The 19,413-nt window shown below is 38.6% G+C and overlaps 2 protein-coding genes across 7 annotated transcripts in view; both read right to left on the minus strand.

The window, feature by feature from the left end:
* mier1b (mesoderm induction early response 1b, transcriptional regulator) overlaps positions 1-6,794 on the minus strand; it is a 48,338-nt gene extending 41,544 nt beyond the window's left edge. For 3 of the 5 annotated variants that reach the window (XM_062047094.1, XM_062047097.1, XM_062047093.1), the window contains exons 1-2: positions 6,491-6,542; positions 5,834-5,858 (exon numbers count right to left, since the gene is read on the minus strand). In XM_062047094.1, coding sequence (XP_061903078.1) covers positions 5,834-5,858; positions 6,491-6,499 — 34 coding nt within the window. In that variant the 5' untranslated portion in view covers positions 6,500-6,542. Of the gene's footprint in view, positions 1-5,833; positions 5,859-5,981; positions 6,392-6,490; positions 6,543-6,725 lie in introns of those variants that run through there. The other 2 variants (XM_062047096.1, XM_062047095.1) reach the window with 2 other exon arrangements.
* A 1,870-nt stretch (positions 6,795-8,664) lies between these two features.
* On the minus strand, positions 8,665-15,836 carry dynlt5 (dynein light chain Tctex-type family member 5). 2 transcript variants are annotated; one of them, XM_062046228.1, is made up of 4 exons: positions 14,297-15,836; positions 14,001-14,086; positions 11,997-12,116; positions 8,665-11,915 (listed from the first exon to the last, which is right to left on the minus strand). In XM_062046228.1, exons 1-4 carry the CDS (start codon positions 14,407-14,409, stop codon positions 11,560-11,562), a joined length of 675 nt encoding a protein of 224 aa, XP_061902212.1. In that variant the 5' UTR covers positions 14,410-15,836; the 3' UTR covers positions 8,665-11,559. The 2 variants fall into 2 exon arrangements, with proteins under 2 accessions (XP_061902212.1, XP_061902213.1); XM_062046229.1 differs by having other exon boundaries at positions 11,576-11,915; positions 11,992-12,116; positions 14,297-15,826.
* Between the last annotated feature and the right edge of the window lie 3,577 nt (positions 15,837-19,413).

The following is a 19,413-nucleotide window of genomic DNA, read 5'->3' on the forward strand; positions in this document are numbered from 1 at the left end:
TACTTCTGACACCAATTGTAGCGTCCAGAAGAAGCGCACACCAAGTCTGACGCTCTTTTTAAACTTTTATTGAGCAAGCTATACTAACACAGCTCAACTTATCTCGTTCCTTCCACACGCACGTCTATCCTCACTCCTCATTTACGCAACTCAAGACGACAACATCAACTTCAGCAGGTCGTTACACTATATTCTTTAAACACAGCAACATGTGTACCACAAATTAAGCACACGGCTTTACCTTTACTTGGCAGTCCATGTCTTGTTGAAAACACGCCATTCGTCATCAACTTTTCTTTTTTTAGCGTCTCGGGGATAACCGGGCATCACTTTTCGCTTTGCGCCTTCACTCACAGGATATACGCCCAAAAATAACACTTTTCAAAATAAAAGCAGCACAGTTGTATTGCACGCACGACATAGAAGTTTTTTTAAATGTATTTTGTAATTTGTGATTGCCGCTGCGCGCACGAGCATACGTCCACACGGAAGTAATACAAATAACGCTTTTCAAAACAAAAGCAGCACCGTTGTATTGCACACTCTAAATAGATACTTTTTAAAATGTATTTTGTAATTTATGATTGGCCTCACGCGGGCCGGACAGGGACGTACAAAGGGCCGGATGCGGCCCGCGGGCCGCAGAATGCCCAGGTCTGGTGTAAAGGATATCACCACATGGGCTCAGGAACACTTCAGAAACCCAATGTCAGTAACTACAGTTGGTCGCTACATCTGTAAGTGCAAGTTAAAACTCTCCTATGCAAGGCGAAAACCGTTTATCAACAACACCCAGAAACGCCGTCGGCTTCGCTGGGCCTGAGCTCATCTAAGATGGACTGATACAAAGTCGAAAAGTGTTCTGTGGTCTGACGAGTCCACATTTCAAATTGTTTTTGGAAACTGTGGACGTCGTGTCCTCCGGACCAAAGAGGAAAAGAACCATCCAGATTGTTATAAGCGCAAAGTGTAAAAGCCAGCATGTGTGATGGTATGGGGGTGTATTAGTGGCCAAGACATGGGTAACTTACACATCTGTGAAGGCACCATTCATGCTGAAAGGTACATACAGCTTTTGGAGCAACATATGTTGCCATCCAAGCAACGTTACCATGGACGCCCCTGCTTATTTCAGCAAGACAATGCCAAGCCACGTGTTACATCAACGTGGCTTCATAGTAAAAGAGTGCGGGTACTAGACTGGCCTGCCTGTAGTCCAGACCTGTCTCCCATTGAAAATGTGTGGCGCATTATGAAGCCTAAAATAGCACAAGGGAGACCCCCGGACTGTTGAACGACTTAAGCTGTACATCAAGCAAGAATGGGAAAGAATTCCACCTGAGAAGCTTCAAAAATGTGTCTCCTCAGTTCCCAAACCTTTACTGAGTGTTGTTAAAAGGAAAGGCCATGTAACGCAGTGGTGAACATGCCCTTTCCCAACTACTTTGGCACGTGTTGCAGCCATGAAATTCTAAGTTCATTATTATTTGCAAAAAAAAAATAAAGTTTATGAGTTTGAACATCAAATATGTTGTCTTTGTAGTGCATTCAATTGAATATGGGTTGAAAAGGATTTGCAAATCTTTGTATTCCGTTTATATTTACATCTAACACAATTTCCCAACTCATATGGAAACGGGGTTTGTATATATTTGTAAATGCTCTGAAGTGGGAAAGGGGTAGGATTAAAGGCCTACTGAAATGAATGTTTTTTATTTAAACGGGAATAGCAGATCCATTCTATGTGTCATACTTGATCATTTCGCGATATTGCCATATTTTTGCTGAAAGGATTTAGTAGAGAAAATCGACGATAAAGTTCGCAACTTTTGCTCGCTGATAAAAAAAGCCTTGCCTGTACCGGAAGTAGCGTGACGTCACAGGAGCTAGTATTCCTCGCAATTCCCCGTTGTTTACAATGGAGCGAGAGATTCGGAGCGACAAAGCGACGATTACCCCATTAATTTGAGCGAGGATGAAAGATTCGTAGATGAGGAACGTTATAGTGAAGGACTAAAGAGGCAGTGATGGACGCATCTTTTTTCGCTCTGACCGTAACTTAGGTACAAGCTGGCTCATTGGATTCCACACTCTGTCCTTTTTCTATTGTGGATCACGGATTTGTATTTTAAACCACCTCGGATACTATATCCTCTTGAAAATGAGAGTCGAGCACGCGAAATGGACATTTAAAGTGACTTATCTCCACGACAATACATCGGTGACACACTTAGCTACTGAGCTAACGTGATAGCATCGTTCTCAAATGAAGATAGAAACAAAATATATAAACCCCTCACTGGAAGGATAGACAGAAGATCAACAATACTATTAAACCATGTACATGTAACTACACGGTTAAAAATTCTCAGCCTGGTAAGGCTTAACAATGCTGTTGCTAATGACGCTAAGGCTAATTTAGCAACTTAGCAACCGGACCTCACAGAGCTATGATAAAAACATTAGCGCTCCACCTACGCCAGCCAGCCCTCATCTTCCCATCAACAGCCATGCTCACCTGCGTTCCAGCGATCGACGGCGCGACGAAGGACTTCATCCGTGGGTTTGGCGGCAAGCATCGGCTAGGCGTAGTAAGTAGTCCTTGTTGTGTTGCTGTAAGTATTGTACTTAGCCGCTAATACACCGATCGATCCCACCCACAACGTTCTTCTTTGCAGCCTCCATTGTTCATTAAACAAATTGCAAAAGATTCACCAACACAGATGTCCAGAATACTGTGGAATTTTGTCGAAGAAAACAAGAGGTTTCTGTATCGGGTCCGATGGGGTCCAACCACTTCCGTGGATTTTGTGACGTCACGCGCATAAATCATATCCAAAGGAGTTTTTCAACCGGAAGTGTGGCGGGAATTTTAAAATTGCACTTTATCAGTTAACCCGGCCGTATTGGCATGTGTTTCAATGTTAAGATTTCATCATTGATATATAAACTATCAGACTGCGTGGTTGGTAGTAGTGGGTTTCAGTATTGATTGATTGATTGAGACTTTTATTAGTAGGTTGCACAGTGAAGTACATATTCCGTACAATTGACCACTAAATGGTAACACCCCAATACGTTTTTCAACTTGTTTAAGTCGGGGTCCACTTAAATTGATTCATGATACAGATATATACTATCATATATACTATCATCATAATACAGTCATCACACAAGATAATCACATTGAATTATTTACAATCAGGGGTGTGGGGGGGGGGGTAGGATATGGACATCAAGTAGTGGACAGAGAGAGAGAGAGAGAGAGAGAGAGAGAGAGAGAGAGAGAGAGAGAGAGAGAGAGAGAGAGAGAGAGAGAGAGAGAGAGAGAGAGAGATTAGAAGGCATGAGAAAAAGTATCTGCATTTGATTGTTTACATTTGATTATTAACAATCCGGGGAGGGTGTTAGTTTAGGGTTGTAGCTGCCTGGAGGTGAACTTTTATTGCGGTTTTGAAGGAGGATAGAGATGCCCTTTCTTTTATACCTGTTGGGAGCGCATTCCACATTGATAGAAAGAGAATGAGTTAAGACCTTTGTTAGTTCGGAATCTGGGTTTAACGTGGTTAGTGGAGCTCCCCCTGGTGTTGTGGTTATGGCGGTCATTTACGTTAAAGGCCTACTGAAACCCACTACTACCGACCACGCAGTCTGATAGTTTATATATCAATGATGAAATCTTAACATTATAACACATGCCAATACGGCCGGGTTAACTTATAAAGTGACATTTTAAATTTGCCGCTAAACTTCCGGTTCGAAACGCCTCTGAGGATGACGTATGCGCGTGACGTAGACCGGCGAACACGGGTATGCCTTCCACATTGAAGCCAATACGAAAAAGCTCTGTTTTCATTTCATAATTCCACAGTATTCTGGACATCTGTGTTCGTGAATCTGTTTCAATCATGTTCATTGCATTATGGAGAAGGAAGCCGAGCAAGCAAAGAAGAAAGTTGTCGGTGCGAAATGGACGTATTTTTCGAACGTAGTCAGCCACAACAGTACACAGCCGGCGCTTCTTTGTTTACATTCCCGAAAGATGCAGTCAAGATGGAAGAACTCGGATAACAGAGACTCTAACCAGGAGGACTTTTGACTTGGATACACAGACGCCTGTAGAGAACTGGGACAACACAGACTCTTACCAGGATTACTTTGATTTGGATGACAAAGACGCAGACGTGCTACTGTGAGTATGCAGCTTTGGCTTTTTTTTGCGTATGTACGTAACTTTTTTAAAAATATATAAGCTTTATGAACCTTGGGTTAGGTGAACGGTCTTTTGGGCTGAGTGATTGTGTGTGTTGATCAGGTGTTTGAATTGTATTGGCGTGTTCTATGGAGCTAGGAGCTAGCAGAGGAGCTAGGAGCTAGCATAACACGTACCGTACCGTACGTGCGCGTCACGTACGTAACTTTTTAAAAAATATATAAGCTTTATGAACCTTGGGTTAGGTGAACGGTCTTTTGGGCTGAGTGATTGTGTGTGTTGATCAGGTGTTTGAATTGTATTGGCGTGTTCTATGGAGCTAGGAGCTAGCAGAGGAGCTAGGAGCTAGCATAACAAACACGCAGGTGTTATTATGCAGGATTAATTTGTGGCATATTAAATATAAGCCTGGTTGTGTTGTGGCTAATAGAGTAAATATATGTCTTGTGTTTATTTACTGTTGTAGTCATTCCCAGCTGAATATCAGGTACCGTGAGTATGCAGCCTTGGCTGCTAAACATTCGATAACTTGACCGTATGTGCGCGTCACGTACGTAACTTTTTAAAAATATATAAGCTTTATGAACCTTGGGTTAGGTAAACGGTCTTTTGGGCTGAGTGATTGTGTGTGTTGATCAGGTGTTTGAATTGTATTGGCGTGTTCTATGGAGCTAGGAGCTAGCAGAGGAGCTAGGAGCTAGCATAACAAACACGCAGGTGTTTTTATGCAGGATTAATTTGTGGCATATTAAATATAAGCCTGGTTGTGTTGTGGCTAATAGAGTATATATATGTCTTGTGTTTATTTACTGTTGTAGTCATTCCCAGCTGAATATCAGGTCACCCCCGGCTCTCACAGCATCTTCCCTATCTGAATAGCTTCAACTCCCCACTAGTCCTTCACTTGCACTTTACTCATCCACAAATCTTTCATCCTCGCTCAAATTAATGGGGAAATTGTCGCTTTCTCGGTCCGAATCTCTCTCACTTCATGCGGCCATCATTGTAAACAATAGGGAACTTTGCGTATATGTTCAACTGAGTACGTCACGCTACTTCCGGTAGGTGCAAGCCTTTTTTTTATCAGATACCAAAAGTTGCAATCTTTATCGTCGTTGTCCTATACTAAATCCTTTCAGCAAAAATATGGCAATATCGCGAAATGATCAAGTATGACACATAGAATAGATCTGCTATCCCCGTTTAAATAAAAAAAATTCATTTCAGTAGGCCTTTAAGGAAGTAGTTTGACATGTACTTCGGTATCAGGGAGGTGTAGCGGATTTTATAGACTAGGCTCAGTGCAAGTTGTTTAACTCTGTCCTGCACCTTGAGCCAGCCCACTTTAGAGAAGTGGGTAGGAGTGAGTAAAATAAAGCTTTAAATAAGCTTTGCTTCTTCCTACTCCTTTTCAGACATGGTGTAAAGTGAAATGATATGAAATGTTGTGATGTATCATGCTGAAAGTGTGTTCATGTTCCAAATCAACTAAAGAAAGAAAGAAAAGCTAACTACGGCACTTGATGAGCTAGCTTCTACAACAACACGAAACGCGTTTGTTGTAGAACATATAATTATTATTAACTTTGCCCAAAACCGCCACAAATGAAGGTTACATACCTGGGCTCGGGTTCCCAAGGGAGGACTGTAAAGACAAAGAAAAAGGTAGTGAGCATCTTTGCAGGAGAAACATCAACAACAAGAACAAACACGGCAATGCGAGCACACAAAAAGCGCGCCTACCCCCCCTGAGCAGTGAACATTGTACCTATTTCTTTCCCGCTGGCTATTGTTGGGATATATTATGTGGAAACGTCGCCATGGCTTCGTGGAAAAGTGGGAATTGAGCGCGTTGCTTGGAAGAAAAGCCGAGCTGACTTAACGACAAAAGAGCGGATTGGAAGTTGAAAGCTAATTCTGCTTCAACGTTGGACTTTCCACCAACATGGGCGGAGAAAAGAAAAGCGCATATATATATATATTTATATATATCGGAGTCCTTTACACGACACGGCGGCGATAAATGTGAACAAAATAGCTTGAGCGGGAAAATAAATGTTTTTAAAGAAAACCGCGAGCTAACGCTAATGCTAGCCACATCCCAAGTTTACTAAACATGCTAATATAAGATACATTTAACTATCTCGGAGCGCAAACAACACACTCTCGCTTGAACGTGTTTGAATCGACGACATTAACGTCGCGTGTTTTTGTATTCACATAAATATAAATATATTTATTTTTTTATTTTCCCGATTATTTACTTCACTTTCTTACCTCCGCCATGTTTGCGATCCTGCAGGGGTCACGTGAGGGGTCAGCGACGGAACCCGGATGCAGAGCCCCGCCCACCCGAACTGCAGAGGAAGACTCTCTCCAACGCACCCCCCCCCCCCCCCGGCGGACTCGCGTTGCCCGTGAAGCGCGCGTCATTTTCCCGTCATAAAAAGAAACAAAGGCCGTCGTTTTAACCGCAAAGGTAACCATTTGGGAACTGTTTTTATGGACTTGCCTCTTTGTGATGCAAAGTTCCTGTTTTAAGCTGTATATGCTTTGAGCTCTTGTTTTGAAGGCGCTAAGAGCGGAAGTGGTGACACGTTTGAAAACAAAGGAAATAAAGTGGTCTTCGTGTAAAACTGGAGCCTCCGTGTTTGTTATTTTGTAGTTTTATACAGTACAGGCGAGTGAGGCGACATATATCAGCCCTCGGTTACTTTGGTGGCAGCGGTGGGATCCATCCGCCACAACGTGTCACCACTTCCGCTCTGAGCGCCTTCAAAATAAGAGCGTATACTGTATAACAGCTTATAACAGGAACTTAGCATCGCAAAGAGGCAAGTCCATAAAAATAGGTTACAATAATAACAATCGAAAAATAGGTTACAATAATAACAATCGAACGATGGGAAAATGCTGCAAATATATCCAAAAACACGTAAAAAATACTGCAAATGCAAAAAAAAAAAAAGTGCATGAGAGCAATGCAAATTCACACAGCAAACCGGAAGTGTGAAACCTATACAATGCTAACATTAGCTAAGTGTGGCTCAGATGGTAGTCACTGTTGTGCCTTTGGGCAAGACGCGTCACCCACCCTGCTCCCAGTGCCGCACAGTAGCGTAGTAGGCATAAGCATTCATTAAAAACAAGGCAGGGTTTTTTATTTAACAAGTGTTTATTATTGTTGGCCACCGTGACATTACACAGTTTGAACAGTAACACTGAGTATTTAACCGCGTGATTCTTTGGCGTACCACTTGTAGTACACTTACCACAGTTTGAGAGTCCTTCATCAATCATATGGTTCTAACATGTCAGCAGGAGACCACGTCCTGAGGTGGAGATGGTTCTTAAGGTTCTAACATGTCAGCAGGAGACCACGTCCTGAGGTTCTCAGAGCCTGAGATGGTTCTAACATAATAATAATAGATCTTATTTGTAAAAGCACTTTACATTGAACAAACAACCTCGACAACGCTAGAACCACAAATAGCTGCCCCCAACAAGTAAAATAAATAGTATAAAAACTAGAACAGCCTAATAGCTAGAACTAGCATGCATATATATATATATATATATATATATATATATATATATATATATATATATATATATATATATATATATATATATATATATATATATATAAAAGAGGCTTTTTTAAAAGGAAGGGTTTTTAAGCCTTTTTTAAAAGCATCCACAATCTGTGGTGCCCTCAGGTGGTCAGGGAGAGCGTTACACAGACTGGGAGCAGAAAGCCCGGTCTCCCATAGTTCAGAGCTTTGTCCTCGGAGGTTACAGGAGACCACTTCCTGAGGTTGAGATGGTTCATATGGTTCTAAAATGTCAGCAGGAGACCACTTCCTGAGGTTGAGATGGTTCATATGGTTCTAACATGTCAGCAGGAGACCACTTCCTGAGGTTGAGATGGTTCTTAAGGTTCTAACATGTCAGCAGGAGACCACTTCCTGAGGTTGAGATGGTTCTTAAGGTTCTAACATGTTAGCAGGAGACCACTTCCTGAGGTTGAGATGGTTCTTAAGGTTCTAACATGTTAGCAGGAGACCACTTCCTGAGGTTGAGATGGTTCATATGGTTCTAACATGTCAGCAGGAGACCATTTCCTGAGGTTGAGATGGTTCTTAAGGTTCTAACATGTCAGCAGGAGACCACTTCCTGAGGTTGAGATGGTTCTTAAGGTTCTAACATGTTAGCAGGAGACCACTTCCTGAGGTTGAGATGGTTCTTAAGGTTCTAACATGTTAGCAGGAGACCACTTCCTGAGGTTGAGATGGTTCTTAAGGTTCTAACATGTCAGCAGGAGACCACTTCCTGAGGTTGAGATGGTTTTTAAGGTTCTAACATGTTAGCAGGAGACCACTTCCTGAGGTTGAGATGGTTCATATGGTTCTAACATGTCAGCAGGAGACCACTTCCTGAGGTTGAGATGGTTCATATGGTTCTAACATGTCAGCAGGAGACCATTTCCTGAGGTTGAGATGGTTCATATGGTTCTAACATGTCAGCAGGAGACCACTTCCTGAGGTTGAGATGGTTCATATGGTTCTAACATGTCAGCAGGAGACCATTTCCTGAGGTTGAGATGGTTCATATGGTTCTAACATGTCAGCAGGAGACCACTTCCTGAGGTTGAGATGGTTCTTAAGGTTCTAACATGTCAGCAGGAGACCACTTCCTGAGGTTGAGATGGTTTTTAAGGTTCTAACATGTTAGCAGGAGACCATTTCCTGAGGTTGAGATGGTTCATATGGTTCTAACATGTCAGCAGGAGACCACTTCCTGAGGTGGAGATGGTTCTTATGGTTCTAACATGTCAGCAGGAGACCACTTCCTGAGGTTGAGATGGTTCATATGGTTCTAACATGTCAGCAGGAGACCACTTCCTGAGGTTCCTTAGAGCTAGAGATGGTTAATATGGTTCTAGAGGTTCCTTAGAGCTAGAGATGGTTCATATGGTTCTTGTACACAGAGAGAGATGTTTTAAAGTCTATTCTCTGAGCAACAGGAAGTCAGTGCAGTGACCTAAGCACTGGACTAATATGGTCATATTTCCTGGTTCTAGTCAGGACTCGAGCAGCAGCATTGTGGATGTTCTGCAGCTGCTTTAGAGTCCAGTGAGAAGACCAGGACAGTAGTCTAACCCAGTGTTTCTTCACACGTTGTTGGTCAGCGAGGGCCCTCTAGAGGGGCCCCCAAAACTATGTTTCTCAGGTGTAATGCACTTTTCCACCACGTGTGGCAGTAGTGACAATATCACACACACAGAAGAAGTCTGGTTTCTTAGCTGCAAAAATATGACTGAAGTGGTGAAGCTGTCATTTCAGTTCTAAATAATAATACTAAACATTTAGTATTATTATTTAGTTAGTTTATTTGAGCACTTTGTAAAAAAAACATGATATAAAAACAAATATTTGTTGCAATCAGCCTGACCTAAGCCTTGATCATCATCTCTGTGATCAACACTTCAAAGTCTAAGAGTAAGATTACTCATTTAGTGTTAATATTTGAGTGGGCCCCTGTATTGTGGAAAAGTTGGGCCCCCGAGGACAAAAATGTTAAGAAGCCCTGGTCTAACCTGCCGGAGACAAAGGCATGGATTAGTCTCAGTCCATTTAAACCTTAGTCCTGATTTTAAAATGTGATAAAAAGCTTTTTATCAGTTTGCACTTTCTGGGTTTAGCAGCATTTTTACACCAGTCAGCACATTTGAACTCCATTGAATTAGATTTTAACTCCATTTTAGTTACATTTTAACTAGATTCTAACTCCATTTTAATTACATTTTAACTAGATTTTAACTCCATTTTAGTTACATTTTAACTAGATTTTAACTCCATTTTAATAACATTTTAACTAGATTTTAACTCAATTTGAATTACATTTGAATTACATTTTAACTCCATTTTAACTAGATTTTAACTCAATTTTAGTTACATTTGAACTAGATTTTAACTCCATTTTAATTACATTTTAACTAGATTTTAACTCAATTTTAATTACAATTTAACTCAATTTTAATTACATTTTAACTCCATTTTAACTAGATATTAACTCCATTTTAATTACATTTTAACTCCATTTGAACTAGATTTTAACTGCATTTTAATTACATTTGAACTCCATTTTAACTCCATTTTAACAAAATTTTAATTACATTTTAACTTCATTTTAACTCCATTTTAAATACATTTTAACTAGATTTTAACTCCATTTTAAATACATTTTAACTAGATTTTAACTCAATTTTAATTACATTTTAACTCCATTTTAACTAGATATTAACTCCATTTTAATTACATTTTAACTCCATTTGAACTAAATTTTGACTCCATTTTAATTACATTTTAACTCCATTTGAACTAGATTTTAACTCAATTTTAATTACATTTTAACTCCATTTGAACTAGATTTTAACTCCATTGTAATTGCATTTTAACTCCATTTGAACTAGATTTGAACTCCATTTTAATTACATTTTAACTCTATTTTAATCACATTCTAACTCCATTTTAACTAGATTTTAACTCCATTTTAATTACATTTTAACTCCATTTTAACTAGATTTTAACTCCATTTTAATTACATTTTAACTCCATTTTAACTAGATTTTAACTCCATTTTAATTAAATGTTAACTCCATTTTAATTACATTTTATCTCCATTTTAATTACATTTTAACTAGATTTGAACTCCATTTTAATTACATTTGAACTCCATTTTAACTACACTCATGCCTGCAAATGACTGACCATGTTTATGCCTGAAAAAGTAATTATAGTTACTCGTTCCTTTATCAAAAAAGTAATTGAGTTACGCAAAAAATTACTCTGAAGTAAATGTAACTAATTACTAAGTAAAGTAGTTAAATGTTAAATATCTAGCATTTGCAGTTGAAAGACAATTCATACAGAGCACAGTGCGGACTGTGTGCTTTTAAAAGGCGGGGCCTGTTGCCTAGTGACGTGTGACGTCATCAAGGGTTTCGCCGCGTGCTGCGTTTGTTAGCTTTAGCAGTTAGCAGCGGCAGTGTGTCTGCTCTTTCGAATCTTGTGTTTACCTCTGCTGAATAAAGACATCGCATGTGCTTCATATCTTCTTGTCAACAAACGGGCTGTTGTTTGGATGGCAAGTTTGTCCCTTCATGGATTTGTTGTTCAATATTCTTCTCACCGGATTGTGTTACCTCTGCTGAATAAAGATATTAAATGTGCTTCCATGGCTGTCATAGCTTCTTGTCAACAAACGGGCTATTGTTTGGATGGTCCATTACAGGTTACATCAAGTGTAATGGAGCTAAAAGTAATGAGATTACTGGTTACTAGTCAAAGTAGACGCTGTACTAACTTTATTGTGGCCTGGTGGTTGAGTGCTGTCTTGGCAGAGAAGGACTGTCCCAACAAGGTGGCGACACCAGACCAGGTGTACTGGCAGACCAAGACCAAGGACCAGGCTAACAACAATGGCAGGTGTTTTGTCACTCGTAGTAGACGGCGTAGACCGAGGCCACGCCGTACAGGGAGCTGTTCTTGAAGGACCAGGTGGCGAAGGTGTCGAAGGCGGCATCCCACAGACAGCGGCTGCTGATCTGCATGCTCTGTCCGGCCAGCTGACCGATGTGGACCAGCACCACCAGCTTGTACCTGCGGATCATCAGCTCCTTCACGCGGGCCCGGATCACCTGAGGGCGGACACCCGAGGCCGTCAGCACCGAGGCGTGGAAGGGGGAGGACCCCTCGGTCTCTGGTGGGGTTTACCTCACATATGGTTTTGGTCATCTGTCGAGACCAGTCCACCTCGTACTTCTCCTCCTGCAGGTAACTCCTCAGCACGTCCTTCAGGATTTCCAAGGCAGCGTGGGCTGGGAAGCGTTTGCGAGGTCCTGAGGGCCAAGAAAGGACAGAATTAGTCTGCTGCCTCCATCACACATCCATCCTTTCATTGTTACTTTAGGTCACCATCACCAAACGATGGCAACATCCAACCTGACAGTGTCCACCATCTGGCCTGCGGGACATCCCAAGTTAAATTGAATTGTTTTTTTAATTTAAATGTGTATATTTTTTTATTTAAATTTAAATTGTTGTATTTGTTCTTTATCATGAAGATTATTATTATTTATTTTTTATATAATATTTATATTATACAAAATATATATATATTATACATAAATAATATATATGTAAATATATGTATGTGTGTGTGTACATATATATATATATATATACACATATATATACATATATAAATACACATATATATATACATAAATACACATATATATATATGCATATATATACATATATACACACACCTATACATATATATATACATATATACACATACATAAATACACATATATATATACATAAATACACATATATATATATATATATATATATATATATATATATATATATATATATATATATATATATATATATATATATATATATATATATATATACACACATATATATACATATATACACATACATAAATACACATATATATATATACATAAATACACATATATATATATGCATATATATATACACCTATATATATATATATATATACATATATATATATATATACATATACATATATATATATACATATATATATACACATATATATATATATACACATATATATATATATATATATATATACACATATATACACATATATATACACATACATAAATACACACATATATATATACATAAATACACATATATATGCATATATATATATATACATACACCTATACATATATATATATATATACATATATATACATACATATATATACACATTTTATATACATATACATATATATATACACATACATATATATATGTATATATATATATACATATATGTATATACAGATATATATATATACTGTATATACATACATATATATAATATATATATATACATACATGTATATGTTTTGATATTTTCTTATATTTTTATTGTTTTATTTTATTTACTGCTATTATTACTACTATTATTCTCTCAGTGTTATTTCATTATTAATGTATTATTTATAATACATATATGTATATACATATATATATTTATGTATGTATATATACATATATAGATATATATGTTTAGATATTTTCTTATATTTTTATATTTTTATTTTCTATTTTATTTACTGCTCTTACTACTATTATTGTTATTTTTATTATTAATGTATTATTTATATTACATATATATATATACAGGCATATACATACATATATATATATACATACACACACACATATATATATATACATATATATATATATGTTTTGATATTTTCTTATATTTTATTGTTTTATTTTCTATTTTATTTACTGCTATTATTACTACTAATATTCTCTCAGTGTTATTTCATTATTAATGTATTATTTATATTATTTTTATGACATACATGTTATAACATGTTTCTAAAGTGTTTTGCGTTAAGAGCTACAATTCCAACTCGGCTTATAAATTGCAAGTGCATTTCGATGAGATTTTTTTTAATGTATAACTTGCTTTAAAAAATCATAAATAAAGTTGACAATGCAGATATTTAACTTTTTTTTTTAATCTCACAACAATAGCTTTGCCATGGAGTATATGATAATATAACTGCTGTGATCAGATAATATTCAAGTTTAAAATATGCATTTTTTTTTCTGTCAAAATTGGAAGAAGGAATGTGACCTGGAGTCACGTGACCCGGGTACGGAGGCACGTGACCCGGGTACGGAGGACTCACCCATCTGGTAGGTGTTCTCCAGCGTGAGCGCCAAGCGCGTGTTTTCATCGTGGTGCTCGTCGATGCAGGACACGTTGCTTAGAGAGCTGCCGAGGAGGGAGTGAAAGTGACACAAAGAGATTAAGAGATGAATAATAAAATAAAAGACTATGTCTCCCGGCTGGCCTGGGAACGCCTCGGGAGGAGCTGGACCAAGTGGCTGGGGAGAGGGAAGTCTGGGCTTCCCTGCTTAGGCTGCTGCCCCCGCGACCCCCCTCAGATAAGCGGAAGAAGATAGATGAATAGTAAGTACTCACTCCTTGGTCTTGCCAGCGGTGTCTTTGCCTTTTACCACATGGCTTCCCTCCGAAGGCACCTTGCTGGTCCTCTTGTCTCTTTTCACCGACTTATCTTGACGTGCTTCCGACATGGCGGCTCCTTCTTCTCACAACAATGCCGTTAAGAAGCAACAATGACTACAAACTCCCTTAAAACTTACTCAATTTCACCAGAAAATGTCATTTAGTCCAACGGGCAGCGAGCGTTTCAGCGTCTAATCAACTCGCAGCCGTTGTCAAGACAACTGTAACCAAGTGGGCGGGGCTTATCTACCGGAAGTCACCCGCCATTCGGTTGTGTCCAAAATAAAGTTGGAGATGTTCCACATTTTTACAACAGAAGAGATCAAATTGGGCAGATTTATAAATGATGGTAACGTAGAAATGCTAGTCAATATTATTATGCTGCAAACTAAACATTTTTATACATAAATTATGAAAATAAAACCTACATTCTCACATTGGCTTATTAGTTAAAATTACGATTTTGGAAAGTAGTTAAAAGTAGAAAAGCCCTTAAACTGCTATCTGATTTAGATTAGCCATTTTTTATAATTGTATATTATTTATTATTATTTTGAATAATCTATTTGTATCGTCTTTTATTTTTCTTTCCTTGACAATCATTTAAAGTGCCCTTGGTTTGCGTGGAGAGTGTAATAATTAAAAAAAAGCATAAAGTGACACAAATGTAACCGAGAGTTTATTAAATTGGATATTTAATAAATTATTATTAAAATTTTCTCTCAGAAAAGACGGTAAGCGGGAACTACACAGACCCTTTTTTTTGTTGCCATCCGTCACGTCTTTTGTGAGCACACAGCTAAAGTCAAGGCACGTTACTTCCGGCTTCACAATAAAAGCGCTGAGTTATATCCGGTCCAACTGCGCGAACAAAGTGAAAACTGGCTTACATAATCATTTAAATAAATATGTACTTTCATTTTCTTGCATGAGTACATTTAAAGGGCGATAAGACATTGATGACGTAACGACACAGGCAAAAATAAGGCGATAAACTCATGATTTCGTTTGGAAAGTGGGCGCGGCGTTGATCGAATCCACATGATTGCGTCATTACCGTAATGCTTCCTGACGCAGGGCAGCGACAATCCACGTCAGTAGTTGAGCTGCTACCGTAATACCATCCGCTGCACCATGATTCACAAAATGAAGACGAATGAAAAATTACACTTTGATCCCAAAAATAGCACATTTTCTTGTAAGTTTATGAGCTGGAGTATGTTTAAAACCGTATTGAGACCTATTATTTTGGTTAGTTTCGTCACGAAAACTAGCGTCAGGACTGCAGTTGCATGCTTACAGGGCAGAGCCACGCACGTCATTGGTAGCAAATATGGCGCCTCTCGTTTAGGTGTGAAGAATTGGGAGATCATGAGGGTTTTTAGCTTGTTGGCCATATAGCCGTGCACTCCAACCGCACTTCTTTATTCATCTCATCAGCACAGTCATGTTTTCTTTTGTGACATTTGATGTTTTTAAACGTCGTCGTCTGGACTATATTGTTAAAGGCCTACTGAAATGATTTTTAAAAAAAATTTAAACGGGGATAGCAGATCCATTCTATGTGTCATACTTGATCATTTTGCGATATTGCCATATTTTTGCTGAAAGGATTTAGTAGAGAACATCGACGATAAAGTTGCAACTTTTGGTCGCTGATAAAAAGCCTTGCCTGTACCGGAAGTAGCGTGACGTCACCAGAGGAAGAACTCCTCACATTTCCCCATTGTTTTCAATGCAGCGAGAGCGATTCGGACCGAGAAAGTGACGATTACCCCATTAATTTGAGCGAGGATGAAAGATTCGTGGATGAGGAACGTGAGAGTGAAGGACTAGAATGCAGTGCAAGACATATCTTTTTTCGCTCTGACTGTAACTTAGGTACAATCTGGCTCATTGGATTCCACACTCTCTCCTTTTTCTATTGTGGATCACGGATTTGTATTTTAAACCACCTCGGATACTATATCATCTTGAAAATGAGAGTCGAGAACGCCAAATGGACATTCACAGTGACTTTTATCTCCACGACAATACATCGGCGAAGCTCTTTAGCTACGGAGCTAATGTGATAGCATCGTGCTCAAATGCAGATAGAAACAAAATAAATAAATCCCTTACTGGAAGGATAGACAGAAGATCAACAATACTATTAAAGGCCTACTGAAATGATTTTTTTTTATTTAAACGGGGATAGCAGATCCATTCTATGTGTCATACTTGATCATTTCGCGATATTGCCATATTTTTGCTGAAAGGATTTAGTATAGAACAACGACGATAAATATCGCAACTTTTGGTATCTGATAAAAACAACCCTTGCCCCTACCGGAAGTAGCGTGACGTCACAAGACAAAGGATTCCTCACAATTCCGCTTTGTTTACAATGGAGCGAGAGACATTCGGACCGAGAAAGCGACGATTACCCCATTAATTTGAGCGATGATGAAAGATTTGTGGATGAGGAACGTTAGAGTGAAGGACTAGAATGCAGTGCAGGACGCATCTTTATTCGCTCTGACCGTAACTTAGGTACAAGCTGGCTCATTGGATTCCACACTCTCTCCTTTTTCTATAGTGGATCACAAATTTGTATTTTAAACCACTTCGGATACTATATCCTCTTGAAAATGAGAGTCGAGAACGCGAAATGGACATTCACAGTGACTTTTATCTCCACGACAATACATCGGCGAAGCACTTTAGCTACTGAGCTAACGTGATAGCATGGGGCTTAAATGCAGATAGAAACAAAATAAATAAACCCCTGACTGGAAGGATAGACAGAAGATCAACAATACTATTAAACCATGGACATGTAACTACACGGTTAATAATTCCCAGCCTGGCGAAGCTTAACAATGCTGTTGCTAATGACGCCATTGAAGCTAACTTAACAACGGGACCTCACAGAGCTATGATAAAAACATTAGCGCTCCACCTACGCCAGCCAGCCCTCATCTGCTCATCAACACCCGTGCTCACCTGCGTTCCAGCGATCGACGGAAGGACGAAGGACTTCACCACGATCATCCGTGCGGTCGGCGGCTAGCGTCGGCGAGCGCGTCTGCTATCCAAGTCAAAGTCCTCCTGGTTGTGTTGCTGCAGCCAGCCGCTAATACACCGATCCCACCTACAGCTTTCTTCTTTGCAGTCTTCATTGTTCATTAAATAAATTGCAAAAGATGTCCAGAATACTGTGGAATTATGAAATGAAAACAGAGCTTTTTTGTATTGTATTCAATGGGGTACCAATACTTCCGTATCAATCGTTTACGTCACGCGCATACGTCATCATATCTAGACGTTTTCAACCGGAAGTGTGGCGGGAAATTTAAAATGGCACTTTATAAGTTAACCCGGCCGTATTGGCATGTGTTGCAATGTTAAGATTTCATCATTGATATATAAACTATCAGACTGCGTGGTCGCTAGTAGTGGCTTTCAGTAGGCCTTTAAGGGGGAAAACATGTTACACAGCCAGGAGGACAGTCTCCACAATTATTATAATCATGCACGTCATTGGTAGCAAAGTTGGCGCCTCTTGTTTAGGTGTGAAGAATTGGGAGATCATGAGGGTTTTTAGCTCGTTGGCCATATAGCCGTGCACTCCAACCGTACTTATTTATCTCATCAGCACAGTCACGTTTTCTTTTGTGACATTTGATGTTTTTAAACGTCGTCGTCTGGATTATATCGTTAAGGGCGAAAACATGTTACACAGCCAGGAGGACAGACTCTACTATAATTTCTTATTTTGACCCTCATGCAAGAGTAAGTTGCTGGAAAGTAGGGTTTGGTGTTGCAAACTTCTTTATTAGCAAGTAAAACAGGTGTGACGTACAACTGACCTTTTCCACGTATTGACTTTCCCAGTCTTTGGATGAGGAATGTACATCAAAGTTTGCATATTTTGTCTTCAATACAGCAACAAAAAAACAATCAATAAGACAAACGATATGGAAACAATTAGAATTGCTTTTATAGCCCCGCCCTAACAGAGAACCTGATCAACTTGGGATGATTCACATCAGGGATTTTTGAACATCCTGTGGCCTATTTTAAAATACTGTTGCAAGAAAAAAGTAAAAGTAATGTAAGGAGAAAATGTTGCAACAAGATATGAACTTGAATAAAATAACACAAAGCTGCCATGCAGGCAGTTTTTTACTCTTTGACTTATTGCTCAAAGGATAATAATCACTTGTAATTGACAGATAAATCAGAAGTTGGTCTAGAGCAGAGTTTTTTAACCTTTTTGCCTTGGGGGCCTAACTTTTCCACGACTGAGGGCCCCACTCAAATATTAACTCTCAATTAGTAATATAAACTTTTGTTTTTAATCGTATTCAATAATTACATTAACACAAATAAATATATTAACTATATAAAATACACATTCGAACTCAATTTAATGTTAGTTAAATAAAATTAAAGCGCAAATTAAAATACAACTTCCCCACTTTAGTCATAATTTTTGCGCCATAGAAACTTCTCCATGACTTTTTCCTGTTTGTTTTGCTATTGTCATTACTGCCCCAAGTGGTGGAAAAGTGCATTACAACCGAGCAGCCCATACAGACCACAACACCGGCCCTATGGTTAGGAAACACTGATCTAGACACTTCAAAATAATGTGACTTATTTTTGACACTTTTGTGCAATGGCTCTTAACACATTGTTGATGTTACTGACACACTGGCATTGTTCAACAAATAATAATGTTGTGAATTATTGACCTGTTTCAATGTTCCATTTGGAAAAATGTCAGAGAGAAAATATTCCATGTTTTGTAGTTTTGCCATAAAAAACTAGGTTTTCTTTAAGAAAAAAAGGGCATAAAACTAAAAAATAAACAAACTGTGGCAAAAGATAGATGTGAAATTGATATTTAAGTGTTAAAAGTAAACAAATATATTAATACAAGACTTATTTTTAAATCTTTATTGACTGAGACCTGTTTGGGACCTTGAACAGTCACCGAAACTGAACGGACCCCTTATGGTTTTTGAAAGTGACAACTATGAAAATGGCTCCGCATGCCTTTGGTTTGTAGAGCCTGACTGACAGGA

The sequence above is a fragment of the Entelurus aequoreus genome, linkage group LG05 (genome assembly GCF_033978785.1).
Source record: "Entelurus aequoreus isolate RoL-2023_Sb linkage group LG05, RoL_Eaeq_v1.1, whole genome shotgun sequence".
Taxonomy (NCBI): domain Eukaryota; kingdom Metazoa; phylum Chordata; class Actinopteri; order Syngnathiformes; family Syngnathidae; genus Entelurus; species Entelurus aequoreus.

Bases quoted from the DNA above. Each gene is read 5' to 3' on its own strand.
- dynlt5 (XM_062046228.1), bottom strand. From the start codon at position 14,409: ATGTCGGAAGCACGTCAAGATAAGTCGGTGAAAAGAGACAAGAGGACC. The intron at 14,087-14,296 runs GTGAGTACTTAC...CCTCCTCGGCAG, and splicing joins ACCGCTGGCAAGACCAAGGA to CTCTCTAAGCAACGTGTCCT. The intron at 12,117-14,000 runs GTGAGTCCTCCG...CTTGGCCCTCAG, and splicing joins GGAGAACACCTACCAGATGG to GACCTCGCAAACGCTTCCCA.